General features: G+C 38.7%; 4 protein-coding genes across 4 annotated transcripts in view; 2 read left to right on the forward strand and 2 right to left on the reverse strand.

Annotated features, from left to right (window-relative positions):
* The window catches only part of SLC17A1 (solute carrier family 17 member 1), a 226,120-nt gene that overhangs the window by 115,429 nt on the left and 96,419 nt on the right, over positions 1 to 14,272 (forward strand). The window lies entirely within an intron of this gene.
* LOC101281000 (histone H2A type 1-A-like) lies at positions 3,046 to 4,300 on the reverse strand. Its single transcript, XM_012534328.3, has 2 exons — positions 4,265 to 4,300; positions 3,046 to 4,120 (listed from the first exon to the last, which is right to left on the reverse strand). The coding sequence occupies exons 1-2, from the start codon at positions 4,298 to 4,300 to the stop codon at positions 3,746 to 3,748; spliced, it is 411 nt and encodes a 136-aa protein (XP_012389782.1). The 3' UTR covers positions 3,046 to 3,745.
* On the forward strand, positions 4,360 to 4,845 carry LOC101284925 (histone H2B type 1-A-like). The gene has a single exon (XM_049693697.1). The coding sequence runs from the start codon at positions 4,414 to 4,416 to the stop codon at positions 4,795 to 4,797; it is 384 nt and encodes a 127-aa protein (XP_049549654.1). The 5' UTR covers positions 4,360 to 4,413; the 3' UTR covers positions 4,798 to 4,845.
* Positions 13,519 to 14,267, reverse strand: LOC101281250 (histone H2B type 1-A). The gene has a single exon (XM_049693696.1). The coding sequence runs from the start codon at positions 14,193 to 14,195 to the stop codon at positions 13,812 to 13,814; it is 384 nt and encodes a 127-aa protein (XP_049549653.1). The 5' UTR covers positions 14,196 to 14,267; the 3' UTR covers positions 13,519 to 13,811.

Here is a 14,272-nt window from a genome sequence, read left to right on the forward strand (position 1 = left end):
TTATCCTTGTTTCTCCTGATTTCGTATGTCTTTAATCCCCCTTCTTCTCCCCAATTTTTCCATAGTCTGATTCTAGTGGAATATTACAATTCTTTTACTAAGTGTTTGGTATGGCTTTCTGAAATTATAAATGAAAAACTGCTATCAATCACCAAAAAGCACGATTTTATTTTACTTATTAAAATGGCTTCTCATATAACAGTTTGCATGAACTGAGGATAAAAGATTAACACCTGCATTTTAAAAAATTCTTTTTTAATTTTTATTCTATTTTGAAGTGTAGTTGATTAACAAATGTTGTTAGTTTTCGGTGTACAGCATAGTGATTGAGTTATACGTGTATCTATTCTTTTTCAAGTTCTTTTCCCATTTAGGTTATTACAGAATATTGAGCAGAGTTCCCTGTGACATACAGTAGGTCCTTGCTGGTTACCTATTTTAAATATAGCCGTGTGTATATGTCAGTCTCCAACTCCCAATCTATCCCTCTCCCCTACTCTCCCCCCTCTCCCCCCTCCCCCGTAACCATAACTTCATTCTCTAATTCTGTGAGTCTGTTTCTGTTTTGTAAAGAAGTTCATTTATATCATTTTCTTCTGGATTTCACATGTAAGGGCTATCATATGATGTTCGTCTTTCTCTGTCCTACTTACTGCACTTAGTATGATAATCTCCAGGTCCATCCATGTTGCTGCATATAGCATGAGTTCATCTTTTTAATGGCTAATATTCCATTGTATATATGTACCACATCTTCTTTATCCATTCATCTGTTGATGGACATTTAGGTTGCCTCCATGTCTTGGCTATTGTAAATAGTGCTTCAGTGAACACTGGGGTGCATGTATCTTTTTGAATTATGGTTTCCTCCAGATATACGCCCAGGACTGGGATTGCTGGATCATACGGTAGCTCTATTTTTAGTTTTTTAAGGAACCTCCATACTGTTCTCCTTAGTGGCTGTATCAATTTACATTCCTACCAACAGTGTAGAATGTACTGTTGGTGGGAATGTAAACCAACCTTTTCTCTACACCCTCTCCAGCACTGATTATTTCTAGACGTTCTGATGATGGCCATTCTGACTGATGTAAGGTGATATCTCATTGTAGTTTTGATTTGTATTTCTCTAGTAATTAGCGATGTTGAGCATATTTTCATGTACCTCTTGGCCATCGGTATGTCTTCTTTGGAGAAATGTCTATTTAGGTCTTCTGCCCATTTTTTGCTTGGGTTGTTTGGTTTTTTGATATTGAGCAGCATGAGCTGTTTGTAAATTATGGAGATTAATCCCTTGTCGGTCGTATTGTTTGCAAATTTTTTCTCCCATTCTGTGGGTTGTTTCTTCGTTTTGCTTATGGTTTCCTTTGCTGTGCAAAAGCTTTTGAGTTTAATTGGGTCCCATTTATTTATGTTTTTATTTCCATTACTCTAGGAGATGGATCAAAAAAGATATTGCTGCGATTTATGTCAAACAGTGTTCTGCCTATGTTTTCCTCTAAGTTTTTTAGTATCCGGTCCTACATTTAAGGCCTTTAATCCATTTTGAGTTTATTTTTGTGTATGGTGTTAAAGACTGTTCTAATTTCAACACCAGCATTTTGAAGTAGCCATAATTAATATTACATTGAATATAAATGACTCATTGAAATGTTATTTTTTTTGAAACTTGGTCACAGCTCCTTTTCTGAAAGATGGCTCTGAAGAGAACTGTTGATTTCCAATATAATTATTTCCCAGTTAATTGTGAAGCATTACCCTGCAGGTGTTACTTGCACCTAATTTTATCTCCCTTTTCTTACAGCAGAATCCTTTTAATATTTCTAAATGATTTGTCTAACATAGTCCAGAATAGTATTAAAATATGATAAAGGGCTTCCCTGGTGGCGCAGTGGTTGAGGGTCCGCCTGCCCATACAGTGGACGCGGGTTCGTGCCCTGGTCCGGGAGGATCCCACATGCCGCGGAGTGGCTGGGCCCGTGAGCCATGGCCACTGAGCCTGCGTGTCCGGAGCCTGTGCTCCGCAACGGGAGAGGCCACAACAGTGAGAGGCCCGTGTACCGCAAAAAAAAAAAAAAAAAAAAAAAAAAAAAAGATAAAAAGTCTAACAGTAACTACTATTATTCCACTAAGAAACAAAAACTATCCAACTAAACATACTAGCAAATGTTAAGCATCTTCTGAGTTTAACAAGACTATTTTTCCCTTTGGCTTTATAAAGTGAATTGTTTGCTTTCACTCAACATTGAAACAACCTCACATTCTTAGATCCCCATTTGTCATTGTTTGGTAATTTTTTAATGGGCTGCCAAAGTTAGTTCACATTTAATGGAGATTTATGGGTTATTTAAAACATATTGCACTGCACTTAGTAGCATGCTTTTTTCATTAAATTTTATATTTCTTCAAAAATACATATTTCTTCATAATCTGGAGCCACTTCCTTAGCCATAGATTTCTCTTTTCCTTAAATATCTAAGAGGATGGTAGCTCATCGACTTTTTTTCCCATTTATCTTAGTCCTCACTGCTTTCTAGGTTCAATTTAAGCAATTTATATTTTTCGAGAAACTCTTACATTTCATCAGTATTTTTAAATGTTTTTTTTAAACTATGTTTTTGTAATTTTAGAACACTTCGATTCTATATATAGGTTTGGGTATACGTTTATAGACAAGAGTAGTGTTCAAATTTTAACTTGGCAACTGTTTAAGGAATTTTTAAATTATAAACATGTAGATTTTTGTGTTTGGAAATTTTTGATGCTTTCATTTTCGTACAAAAATTTTGTATTTGGCTGCTTTCTTATTTGTCAGTTGTCTCTGTGGGTGTTTACTCCTAGGCAGTGCTAAAAGATCAACAAAATATTTTGCTTCATTTTCAGTGGTTAAATCTGTTGAATTCAGTGCCTACTATTCCTGAATAATTGGTGGTAGAAAGCTGCCTTGTCACATTACTTACCCACTCTAATACTGATAGTATTTTACCACTAAAATGGTACATTTTGTTTGAGATTTATCCTACACACTATCAACCTGTTTGTTTTTCATGTAGTTAGCTGTCAAGTATGTCTTTTATCTTTTGGCTTAACATGTCATGCTTAGAGATTTCAGGATATGGAACCATCCTAGAACTCTTGGAAATCCCTTGCTAGAAAGCACTTGAGAGAACAAGAAGCCGTGATGCATACTGACTTGCTAGCTGCTTGGCTGACATTCTGTTGACATACTCTCCAAACATGAGTTAAGCCAAAAGCTGCAACTTCACCAGTCTTTGCTTTTAATCCACTCGTTTAGTCTAACTTTATCCTCCCTAAAGATCATGCGTCTTAATTCTTTCTTGGGAATTGTGTTCATTGTCAGAACAATCCTAAATTTGCTTCTTTCCCCAAGGAGAATGGCATCTCCTCCAACCCCACCCCCATCCCGCCAGGAGCCCGCTAGGATGTTTGCTCTATCTACTCTGAAATGTAAAAAAATTTACACCCAAGTTCACGAGTTTCGTTGGGAAAATTTTTATGAAGTTAAACTGTTTCAGGGGTGTCACCGGAGCTACATACTTTTCAGAGTTCAGAGTTCTGTTAGCGTTAGTTGTGGTGAGTTCTTTTTTGGTACCAATTACTGCTCTGTAGTCTCTTTCTAAACCTAAGCTGTTTCTCAGTAATTGTGAGTGGCTTTGGTTTCAGCTTGGGGCTTTTCTCCTTTAGACATTCAGGTTACTCACTTGGCTTTGCAACTTGTGAAGTGTTACTTGCACTGAACCTTGTGGTGGTGGCTCTCGGTCTTCCTGGGCAGCAGCACTGCCTGGATGCTGGGTAGGACACCGCCCTGAGCGATGGTCACACCGCCCAACAGCTTATTGAGCTCTTCGTCATTACGGATGGCCAACTGCAGGTGACGCGGGATGATGCGCATCTTCTTGTTGTCATGGGTCGCATTGCCCGCCAGCTCCAGGACCTCGGCCGTCAGGTACTCCAGCACCGCTGCCAGGTAAACCAGTGTGCCGGCCCCAATCCGCTCGACGTAATTGCCCTTGCGGAGAAGGTGGTGGACTCGGCCCACAGGGAACTGCAGGCCGGCTCTGTACGAACGAGATTTGGCCTTAGTACGTGCTTGCCACGTCTAGACATTACTATAAGAAACTAATCTGTTATAACGGAAACAAATACCGTTAGGACAGGTACGGGGTCTATTTATAGTCTCACGGTGGGTTGTGATTTACTATTTGATTGGCTGATACCCTTATATCCAATCAGAGAACCATACTGGAATCACCTCATTTACATACACGTCACTATCCATTATCCAATCAGATGTGAGCTGCCCAATACGTCTTCTGAACTCCGCGCATATAAATATCACGCTTCAGCAGAACAACTGCCGCTGGTTTTCTGTTTTAAAACTGTAGGTTAGACATGCCGGAGCAGAGTTCTAAGAGCAGTGCTAGTTCCATGAAAGGCTATAAGAAAGCCGTGACTAAAACTCAGAAAAAGGAGGAGAAAAAGCGCAAGAGATATCGCAAAGAGAGCTATTCAGTTTATATCTATAAAGTACTGAAACAAGTTCATCCGGATACTGGTATTTCTTCGAAGGCTATGAGTATTATGAATTCACTTGTTAGTGATATGTTTGAGCGCATTGCAGCAGAGGCGTCCCGCCTGGTGCGTTACAACAAGTGTTCGACCGTCACATCCAGGGAGATCCAGACAGCAGTGCGCTTGCTGCTTCCTGGGGAGTTGGCCAAGCACGCAGTGTCCGAGGGCACCAAGGCTGTCAGTAAATACAGTAGTTCCAAGTAAAGAAATTCAGACTTTTGTAACCCAAAGGCTCTTTTAAGAGCCACTTAACTTTCTAGAGAGTTGTAGGCTTTTTACTTGGCTGCTCAGTGTGTGTGGGCAGGCTTACTCTTAGAGTGAGCTATAGCTGTTATGCTAGTAACTGTCAGATTCACTTTGCTGCCTTTAGTGTGGTTAAGAAATACGTAGATAACTCGTCCGTCTCACGTGACTATTAAACAATGATTTCAGGTGAAATCCCGGATCTCTTAAGCATATCAAAGAATAGAGCTCTCTTGAGTTGAACAGAGCTCCTTTAAGTCTGTCTTAAGAGAGGGTGGGTCGAGTGCCATGAGAAACGTGGCTTGCTCTTCTCTGGGTTATGTCCTGTTTTAAGTACTTTCTATCAAGAGACTGAAAGGGAACTGAAGCTGTGGAAAGACAACATAGGCAAGCTCAGCATGGGAGTGTTAAGGCTGTTTTGCTTCCGGTCTACATTTTCTGTAGTGTGTGAGAATTCTATAGATCAGGTTAGGTGCCCTACATCTGCTGAGATTTCGAGTCCAATAGTTCCTTGGTCTGGTGATGTCATCTGTACATTATTGGGGTGTCTAAACTAGGCTGTTAAAAACAGCGTGATATTGGGGAGTGGAGGTCTTGCCATATTGGAGTCACACAATCTGGCTAACCACAACTGACTGGCAAACAGAAGTAACGCTGACTGAATTTTTGGGGGGTGTTACTTTTCTTCCAAGTTATAATAGGATCACTTGCATTTTGTTTTATGAGAAGATAATTAAATTGGTGTTTGTGTCCTATATTACTGGACTGGGTGTTTATCAAGTCAAGGGACTTTGGGTGGAAGATCTACTCTGTCACGATCGTCTGGACTCTTAGCAGACAAGCATTAAAAAGTGACAAATGACACTGAAATTAACATTAAAAAAGATCAAATTACTACTTCCCACAAACCAGTAGTTTAGCTGGACTCAATTCGTTAATTTATATTTTTCATTCTTCCCTTTTAATAACAAGATTTCGTGCTCATGTGTGTCTACCTTACAGTTAAAAAAAACTTTGGTATCATTTGGTAGATATGTGTACTAAAACTCCACAGGAAAAAAAAAAAGTGCCCTACATTTCTGCACAGAAACAGGCCCTACAAGAACCTCTGAATATCTTAACTGGGAATCATCCAAGGAGTTAACAGATGGGGCATCTGTGCCACATTGTCTGGGAGGGGAGGCATCATCTCCAAGCAGGGGTCCCAGCTGCCCCCATAAGATCTTGTGAAACAGCAGTTGTCTGTATAGCTCCCAAATCCTTGTCAACTCTTGAGTTGAAAAGCAAGCAGTTTTTCCATGCTGGTTTTTGCCTTAGCAGTAGGTGTTTAGATTCACCCATTTTGTTATGTGAATTAAGAGCTTGTTCCTTTTAATGGTTGACTAGTATTCCATTGTATGCATAAACCACAGTTTGTCTATCCATTCATCTAACGAAGGGATCTTAGTTGCTTCCACTTTTTAGCTGTAGTTGTTATATAACTATTCACATGCAAGTTTTTGTGTGGACAGAAGTTTTCAAATCAGTTGGGTAAGTATTACCAGGAGCACAGCTGCTGGATGGTAGGCTCAACAGTACGTTTAGCTTTATAAGAAACTGTCAAACTGTCTTCGAAAGTGGCTGTGCCATTCTGCATTACTACCAACAATGAATGTGTTCCCGTTGCTCCATGTCCTCCTCAGCATTTGGTAATGTACAATATTTTGGATGTTATCCATTCTAATCGATGTTTAATATCTCATTGTTTTAATTTGCATTTTCCTAATAAATGACATTGAGGATCTTTTGGTATGCTAATTTACCATCTGTAAATTTTTTTTTTTTTTTTGCTGTACGCGGGCCTCTCACTGTTGCGGCCTCTCCCGTTGCGGAGCCCAGGCTCCGGACGCGCAAGCCCAGCGGCCATGGCTCACGGGCTCAGCTGCTCCGCGGCATGTGGGATTTTCCCGGACCGGGGCACGAACCCATGTCCCCCGCATCGGCAGGCGGACTCCCAACCACTGCGCCACCAGGGAAACCCCCATCTGTAAATTTTTTTGGTGAAGTGTCTGTCCAGTTCTTTTGCCTATTCTTTAATTGGGTTATTTTCTTATTGTTTAGTTACAAGCATTCTATTTTCTTGGACACAAGTCCCGTTTCAGATAAATGATTTGAAAATATTTTCTCCTGGTCTGTGGTCTATTTTTACAGTATCCTAGCAGAAGTTTTTAATTTCACAAATGTCTGGTAGAAATATAATGCAAGCCACAAATACTGATCACATATGTCACGTTAAACGTTCCAGTACCCACACAGCATAAAAAAAAAGTGAAATGAATTTGAATCAAATATTTTGTTTAGTCCAGTTTATCTAAAATGTCAATGTGTAATAAGGGTTAAATTATAATAATTTACATTTTAAAAAATTAGGACTTTGAAATTCAATGTTTATTTTATACTTACAGCATATCTCATGCAACATTTCAAGTGCTCAGTAACCACATCTGGCTAGTGGCCACCATATTGGACACTGTAGCACTGAACTCTTTCTCTAGGCAACCTAAGTCATACCCTTGCTGTAAATACCTACAGCAGATGATTCACGAATTATATCTGCAGTCCAGGGCTCTCCATGAACTGCAGACCAGTAACTGCTTACTTAATATTACCACCCTGATGGTGCTCATGCATCTCTAAACATTTCTCTCCACAAGGGTTTCCAATGTATCCTGACAGACCTGTTTTCAAATTCCAATGTTCCCTATATCCATGGGGCCACCCCAATCACATGGTTGTCCAAGCCAGAAATGTATTTTTTCCTTGATAGTGCCTCTGTTCAACCTCCATTTCAATCTTTTGACAACATATGGAGATTTTATTTCCTAAATATTTTATTATTATCTGACTTCTTTTGTCATCTCCACTGCCAACATTTTTGTCCAAGCCCCCATCATCTCTCGCCTGGGTTACTGTCTCTAACTAGACTCACTGCTCCTAATGTTTTCTTTCTAAAATCCACTCTCCACACAACTGACAAAGTAATCTTAGATAAAACAATATTGTCACTAACCATTAACTGAAAGTTAGTATTTCTTTCAGTTTTGACTATAGCAAATAGACCAGTCACATTAGCTATACCTGTGACTTTATTGCCAATGAAAACCATAGTTATAGTCCTAGCACTTAACCAGATATATCAAAATATTGTTTATGCTCATCCCAACCTCAGAATATTATAATTTTGATCTTGCTATTTGAAGCACAAAGAAGCACAAATATTACTGTATCAAACAATATTTTTAAAACTGTTTCAACCTGGTATTGTTTTATTATTAAAATTCATATTTTACTTTATGTACTTAGAAATTTATTTTAAGAAGATGTATATAGGATCAACTAGACTTTCAAAGAAATCCATAATACAATAAAAGCTAAGAGCCCCTGTTTAAGGATTCCAGCAAATACCTTACATATAAAGTAGACTAGAGACAGATGATATAAAAATCAGATGGCAGAATTCCACTAATAATCCAGTTGGGAGCAGATAACTGAATCTTCCTTGGCTGTTAGACTGATTGCTTCATCAGGATGCCAATTCTACAGCCACAGGATACTGGGGTTACTAGGGCATCCCACTCAATTCATGCATGTGTGTCTGCTGGAAACACACATCTTGATGATTATTGTTTTTATCACTGAAACAATTTCTCACATTACTTCTGCTAACCATCAGCCCTCTAGTGTGATTGGAGATGAAGAGCTAAAGAACTTGTAGTGGGTGAAAAGAACTTGTAGGGGGTTAAATGATGACTAACCTTTTCTGGAGAGTGAATTCCTCATTAGAAAAGTCCATTTATTAGTTTCCTAGGGCTGCTGCAACAAGTTACCGAAAACTGGTTGGCGTAAAACAGAAATATATTCTTGCACTGTTTTGGAGGCCAAGAAGTCCAAAACCACAGTGTCAGTAGGGTTGATTCCTTGTGGAGGCGCTGAGGGAGAATCTATTCTATGCCTTACCTGGCTTCTGGCGGCAGCTGGCAATCTTCGGTGTTCCGTGGCTTGCAGCTGCATCACTCCAATCTCTGCCTGCCTCAGTTTTCATATGGTCCTCTGCTTTGCATCTCTGATGCCCCTCTCCCTTCTCTTATAAGTATACCCTAAATCCAGGATGATCTCATTTCAAGATTCTTAACTACACCCTATTTCCAAACAAGGGTCACATTCATAGGTGCCAGGGGTTAAGACTTGGACATGTCCTTTTTCAGGACACTCAACCTACTACATTTCACAGATCCTAAGGTTTACCTTAACATTGACTCACACAAAATTTACATCACACTATCTGGATAGAAGTATTTTAGAGTAAATTACAGACAATACAAAGCTTTCCTTAGGCACCTTATTATCTCTCTCATTCATAATCAGCTAAAGTGACCTTGTGTGTTTATATCTGCCTCACTAAACTAGAAAGGAAACAGTGAGAGTAAGGACCTCCTCTCTTACACACACAAACACACACACTCTCTTTCTCTCTCTCTCTCTCTATCAGTGAATGTTTGAAGAGTGAAGAAAAAAGAACAATTTTTTAAAACCTTTTTGGAAAACAAAATAAGGAGAAATAACAAAATGCAGCCACTTGTCTATGACCAGCCCTGCACTGAAGAGCTAGCAATGTCCACCTGCCGGAACGATGCAGTAAGGGCTTGGTGTGATCTAGCTTCCTCTGGCCCTGCTCCTTGAGAGGGTTTCCCTTGCCCTGTAGACCTCAGGGACCCATCTGAGATGAGAATAGAAAGTCTCTTTTTTGAGGGCTACACCAGCCCTCTTCTTTTCTGAATTCAGAGGCACTGTGGTGGCTTTTGGGTAATTACAGCATCTGGGTTTCTAAACAGGCCTAGTTGCTCTGCCCTTTTTCCAGCCCTCATCTTACTGGCATCCATTATGTTCTCTGTTCTGTGGCACAACAAAACCACAGCCTAGAATCAGGGAAAGACAGCAAATATCTCCCCTGCTTCCATGGCAAATCCCAATGCGTAACCATTGCAATGATTTTAGGGTGAAGTTAACAGCCAGATGTAGCTTAGGGAGGGTAGCACCTAAAGGATCTGCTTTCCCCAGTTCCCAAACCAAACCTTATCATATTTAAAGCAGAGTCCTAACTTTGCTGTGGCCCTTTTCTCAGAAAATTCTGTTTTGCCAGTCCTTTATGACTTAGGGATTGAGATGTGGGTGGACAAACAGCACCTTTCTTAAGCACTTTAACCTAAAAACAAAAAAACCTGTGTTTTCTCTGCTTTCATGAATTGTCTTGGATTAAAAGTTTACTCTTATTTCTCTGACATCATTAAAGTCTTTGAAGGTTGCAAACCCATCCCAACGTCCTGTGTTTGTCCCTCCAAGTTCCGTAAAGCTGGGTCCTTGGTCTGCATTTGGTCTGCATCTCTGATGGAAGGAGAGTTTGACCAGCTGCTTTGCTGGTCGATAACAGTGATTTCCAGGTTCCTAATAGGAAGTGAAGGAATCTGCTTTTCCTAGCACCTCTTTCACATTAATGAAAATTCAGAATATATACAGAACTTGTGGGAATAAAGTGAAGCATGGCCCAAAGGAAAAATGATAGATTTAAATGCTGTTTACATTAATAAATTAGAAAGTGTAAATGCAGGCAGTCCTTCAGGTAGTGTGAAATCTTAAAAGTGACTATGCAAAGCAGTCTTAATAATCAATGGGAAAAGTCATGATTGTTCCATGATCTTTAAAATTTTTTATCAAAACATTAAAAACTCACCATCTATCATAAATATAAAGGGAAGTGAAAAACTAATATTAAGGACATTGTAATTTTAAATATTAAAACAATGAGAATTAGTGTCATTTCTTTTTTAAAAACTTACCAAAAATAGTTGAATGGTGCTTGATTTTTTTTCTTATCATGCAACTTATGATACAGAGTGAGTGTCCTTCCTATGCTTTGGGGAATTGTCATGTTTCTTTCTAAGTTTGGATTAGCTTCCAATATTTCATCCTTTGCATTTTTAATGCCATGAAATATCTCTGAGAATTCGTTTAATATGAAGTATTTTGCCAGTGTCACTTTCTTTGGAACTTCTTCCTTTTCATCACAACCATTTTCTACATTTATATCAGTTGGCCTTTACTGAGTTCCTCTGGTTTGCATAGCTAGTCTCTTCATAGCAACAGTGTCAACATTTCCCCGGTCAACTGTTACTTCAATAGCTCTATTTACCTTCGATTCAAATTCTGCTTCCAGGGTTATTACTTTCTCTTGTCTTGCTGTACTTTCATCTTCTTGGCCAAATCCCTCTTGACTTGATTTTTGTCATGTGAGTTTATCACTGGAAGACAAGGAGGCAACTAAACTACATGCTTTCTCTTTTTGAATAAACTGAATAACATGTGCAGTAACCATGCCAACAAATTTTGGCCAACGAATTTTAAAATAAGTGACACGATTAGGTCACTGATCACAGTGTATATGTGTTATTTGTGCAGTGACTTGTGAACTAAAAGCGAGCAGTGAATTTTGTAGTTTATGCAATGACTCACCATGCAATGACCTTTGAACTGTGTTTTCGGGCAAGTGGTGTTATTTAACTAAACTGTGGTAACTGAAATTCATTTATATCAAAACTGTGCAATGTAAAGACTGTCGCTATAAAGTTAGCATCCCACTAAAGAAGCTAGGAAAAACAAAAATAAAGTGAACTAGTGGAAGCAGAAAGGCTAAATAATGGAAAATGGAAAAAAATAATTAGGAAAAAGAAAACAGTAAAACTAAATGCAAGAGTAAAGAAATAGCAAATAAATAAACACACTTAAAAAATAAAAGATTAACCAATAACCATTGTGGTTTGTGAAAAATCAGAAGACACAAGTACAAAATTTAGAATAATAAAGGAGCTGTAGTTACAAAGACAGCGGAGGTTAAAATCATTAGAGACCAATTTGCTGATCTCTAAGAGAATATCTTTAAAAAATTGTCTTGAAAAATATAATTTACCAAAACTTATTACAAATTATTAGCAACTCTAAATAGAAAAAATTCATTAAAGAAAAATAAAGATAATTGTCAAAGAACTGTCATCTGAAAAAGGGCACCAAGTACAAATTGTTTTAAAAAGGAAGTTTACCAAAGTTTTAAAGAAACGGGAATTCCAATGCTGTTCAAACACTTCCAGAGTATTAAAAGGACATCTATCCTCCATATTATTTTTATGAATTGAATAAAAATTTGTACCAGAACCTGAACATCAGTGCACACACAAAAAAGGGAAAAGAGATCAATTTAATTTATAATATTGAAGTATAAATTGTAAATGATCCATTGGCAACCAGAGTTCAACAGAACATTAAATGAGTAACATACGATGCCCAAGCAGGGGGTTATATAAAAAAATGCAAAGGTGACTATTAAGAAGTTTATTTAAATAACTCATCATAATATACATAAAGAGGGAAGGCCTATGCTCATTCTTCAGAGATGCTCAAAAGGCATTTTATAAATTTCAACATGCATTCTTAACAATTCTCAATAAAGCAGACATAGCATTCTTCGTCATTGTATGATATAGCTAATGAGGAATAGTGTAGATCTTCAGCAAAGTGAAGGATAAAACAAGAATAGCCACCCTATTTAACATTGATATGAAGGTATGCGGCACTGAAATCAGGTGAAAGGAATTAGAAGTGAACTAAATTGAAAGGAAGCAGTGAAATGTTTGCTATTTTCAGACATCATTGGAAACATGTAAAACCCAACAGAATTATATCAGAAAACCAATGCAAAAATCAGTCAATTCAGTAAGATATAATAAGATATAAAAATGTACAAAAATCAGTACTTTCATATAAAACAAGATGCTGGAAGATATGAATTGGGAAATACACTATTTCTGGAAATGAAAACAAAATACCTAGAGCTAAATGTAATAAATGTGCCACACATATTAAGTAAACTGGTCCACATCAATCACATTGTCCCAATTTCCCTGCAGATGAATGACTCAAGCAGCATGTGGGACTAAGCTCAATTCTAGAGAAGGGACTTGAGAGGAAGTCCTCTTCATTTGCTCTCAATTGGAAACCCAGGGAGATAGACTGTCTTCCTACCACTACTTTGACCTGAGTGAACACTTGGAACTGTGACCAGCATGAGGGTGTAATGCCAGGGTCGGGAGAAGAGCAGTGAGACTGCAGGGCCTTGGAGCCTGGGCTCTGATCCATGATTGTTGCCACTGATGTTTAATGCTTATCTGCTGAGTGGAGTCCAGGTAGTTCAGTAATACAGGACACCAACACCTATTTAAATGATTCATCATACAAAACACCCACAAATGATCACACCGTTATTTATAGAAAAAAACAAAAAAGGAGTTTGAGTTACTGTTTTCTAGTCAATTGTGGTTAGCCAGATTGCTGGCTTCCGGTGAGACAGAGAGCAATATTCCCCCATCCCAGATCAACGTGCCCTGGACAACGTAGGTCACCAGGGCAAAAGGACCCCAAGTTGAGGACCTCAAACCACTCGAGCTTTGAAACAACTTCGCTGGCCTACAGAATCCAAACTTTTCAGATACAGAAGTAGAAAAAAACCAGGATAATGTACTTTACAAGATCTCTCCACACCTTCAGGCTCTTTATAGAATTTTCAGTCATTTATAGAGACAAATGCGTCTTTTATACTTTACAGCTCCTTCACTCTAAGAACACTTTCTATATGTATTAACCATAAACTTTCCTGTAAAAAGCATTCTGAAGAATTTCTTTTGCTGCAGTTGATTTCTGAAGACCGTTGGAGCCTCATGGGGGCTTCTATACAGTAGAAAGGCAGTCACTAAATTACAAACGGCAGCTAAGTAGTAAAGTTTATAACGTAAGTATCCTACTTACGTTGAGTCCACAGCTCTTTCAGAAACATGACTGGCTCTGAAAAGAGCCTTTGGGTTGTAACTGGAGCCTGCTTACACTTTGCAAGTTTACAGGGAGGTAGTGTACTTTGCTACAGCCTTCGTGCCCTCGGACACAGCGTGCTTAGCCAGCTCTCCTGGCAGCAACAGGCGCACGGCCGTTTGAATCTCCCTGGACGTAATAGTCGATCGCTTATTGTAGTGAGCCAAGCGGGAGGCCTCGTTTGCAATACGCTCGAAAACATCAGCAACGAAGGAATTCATAATACTCATGGCTTTCGATGAGATACCGGTGTCCGGGTGTACTTGCTTCAACACTTTGTAGATATAAATCGAATAACTCTCTTTCCTGCATCTCTTGTACTTTCTTTCTTCTTTCCTTTGAGTCTTTGTTATGGCTTTCTTAAATCCTTTCTTAGAAACAGCAATACTTCTTGAAGCCTGATCTGGCATACCTAGTGTTAAGCTCTATGCCGTTAACAGTTCTAACAGCTCCCACCAACGCCAAGAAAACGAAGACAGACCCTCGC

Source organism: Orcinus orca, chromosome 10 (assembly GCF_937001465.1).
Source record: "Orcinus orca chromosome 10, mOrcOrc1.1, whole genome shotgun sequence".
Taxonomy (NCBI): Eukaryota; Metazoa; Chordata; class Mammalia; order Artiodactyla; family Delphinidae; genus Orcinus; species Orcinus orca.

Coding starts and splice junctions, on each gene's coding strand:
- LOC101281000 (XM_012534328.3), bottom strand. CDS start 4,300: ATGGATAGTGACGTGTATGTAAATGAGGTGATTCCA. Junction 4,121..4,264: donor ATGTAAATGAGGTGATTCCA/GTATGGTTCTCT, acceptor AGTAATGTCTAG/ACGTGGCAAGCACGTACTAA.
- LOC101284925 (XM_049693697.1), top strand. CDS start 4,414: ATGCCGGAGCAGAGTTCTAAGAGCAGTGCTAGTTCCATGAAAGGCTAT.
- LOC101281250 (XM_049693696.1), bottom strand. CDS start 14,195: ATGCCAGATCAGGCTTCAAGAAGTATTGCTGTTTCTAAGAAAGGATTT.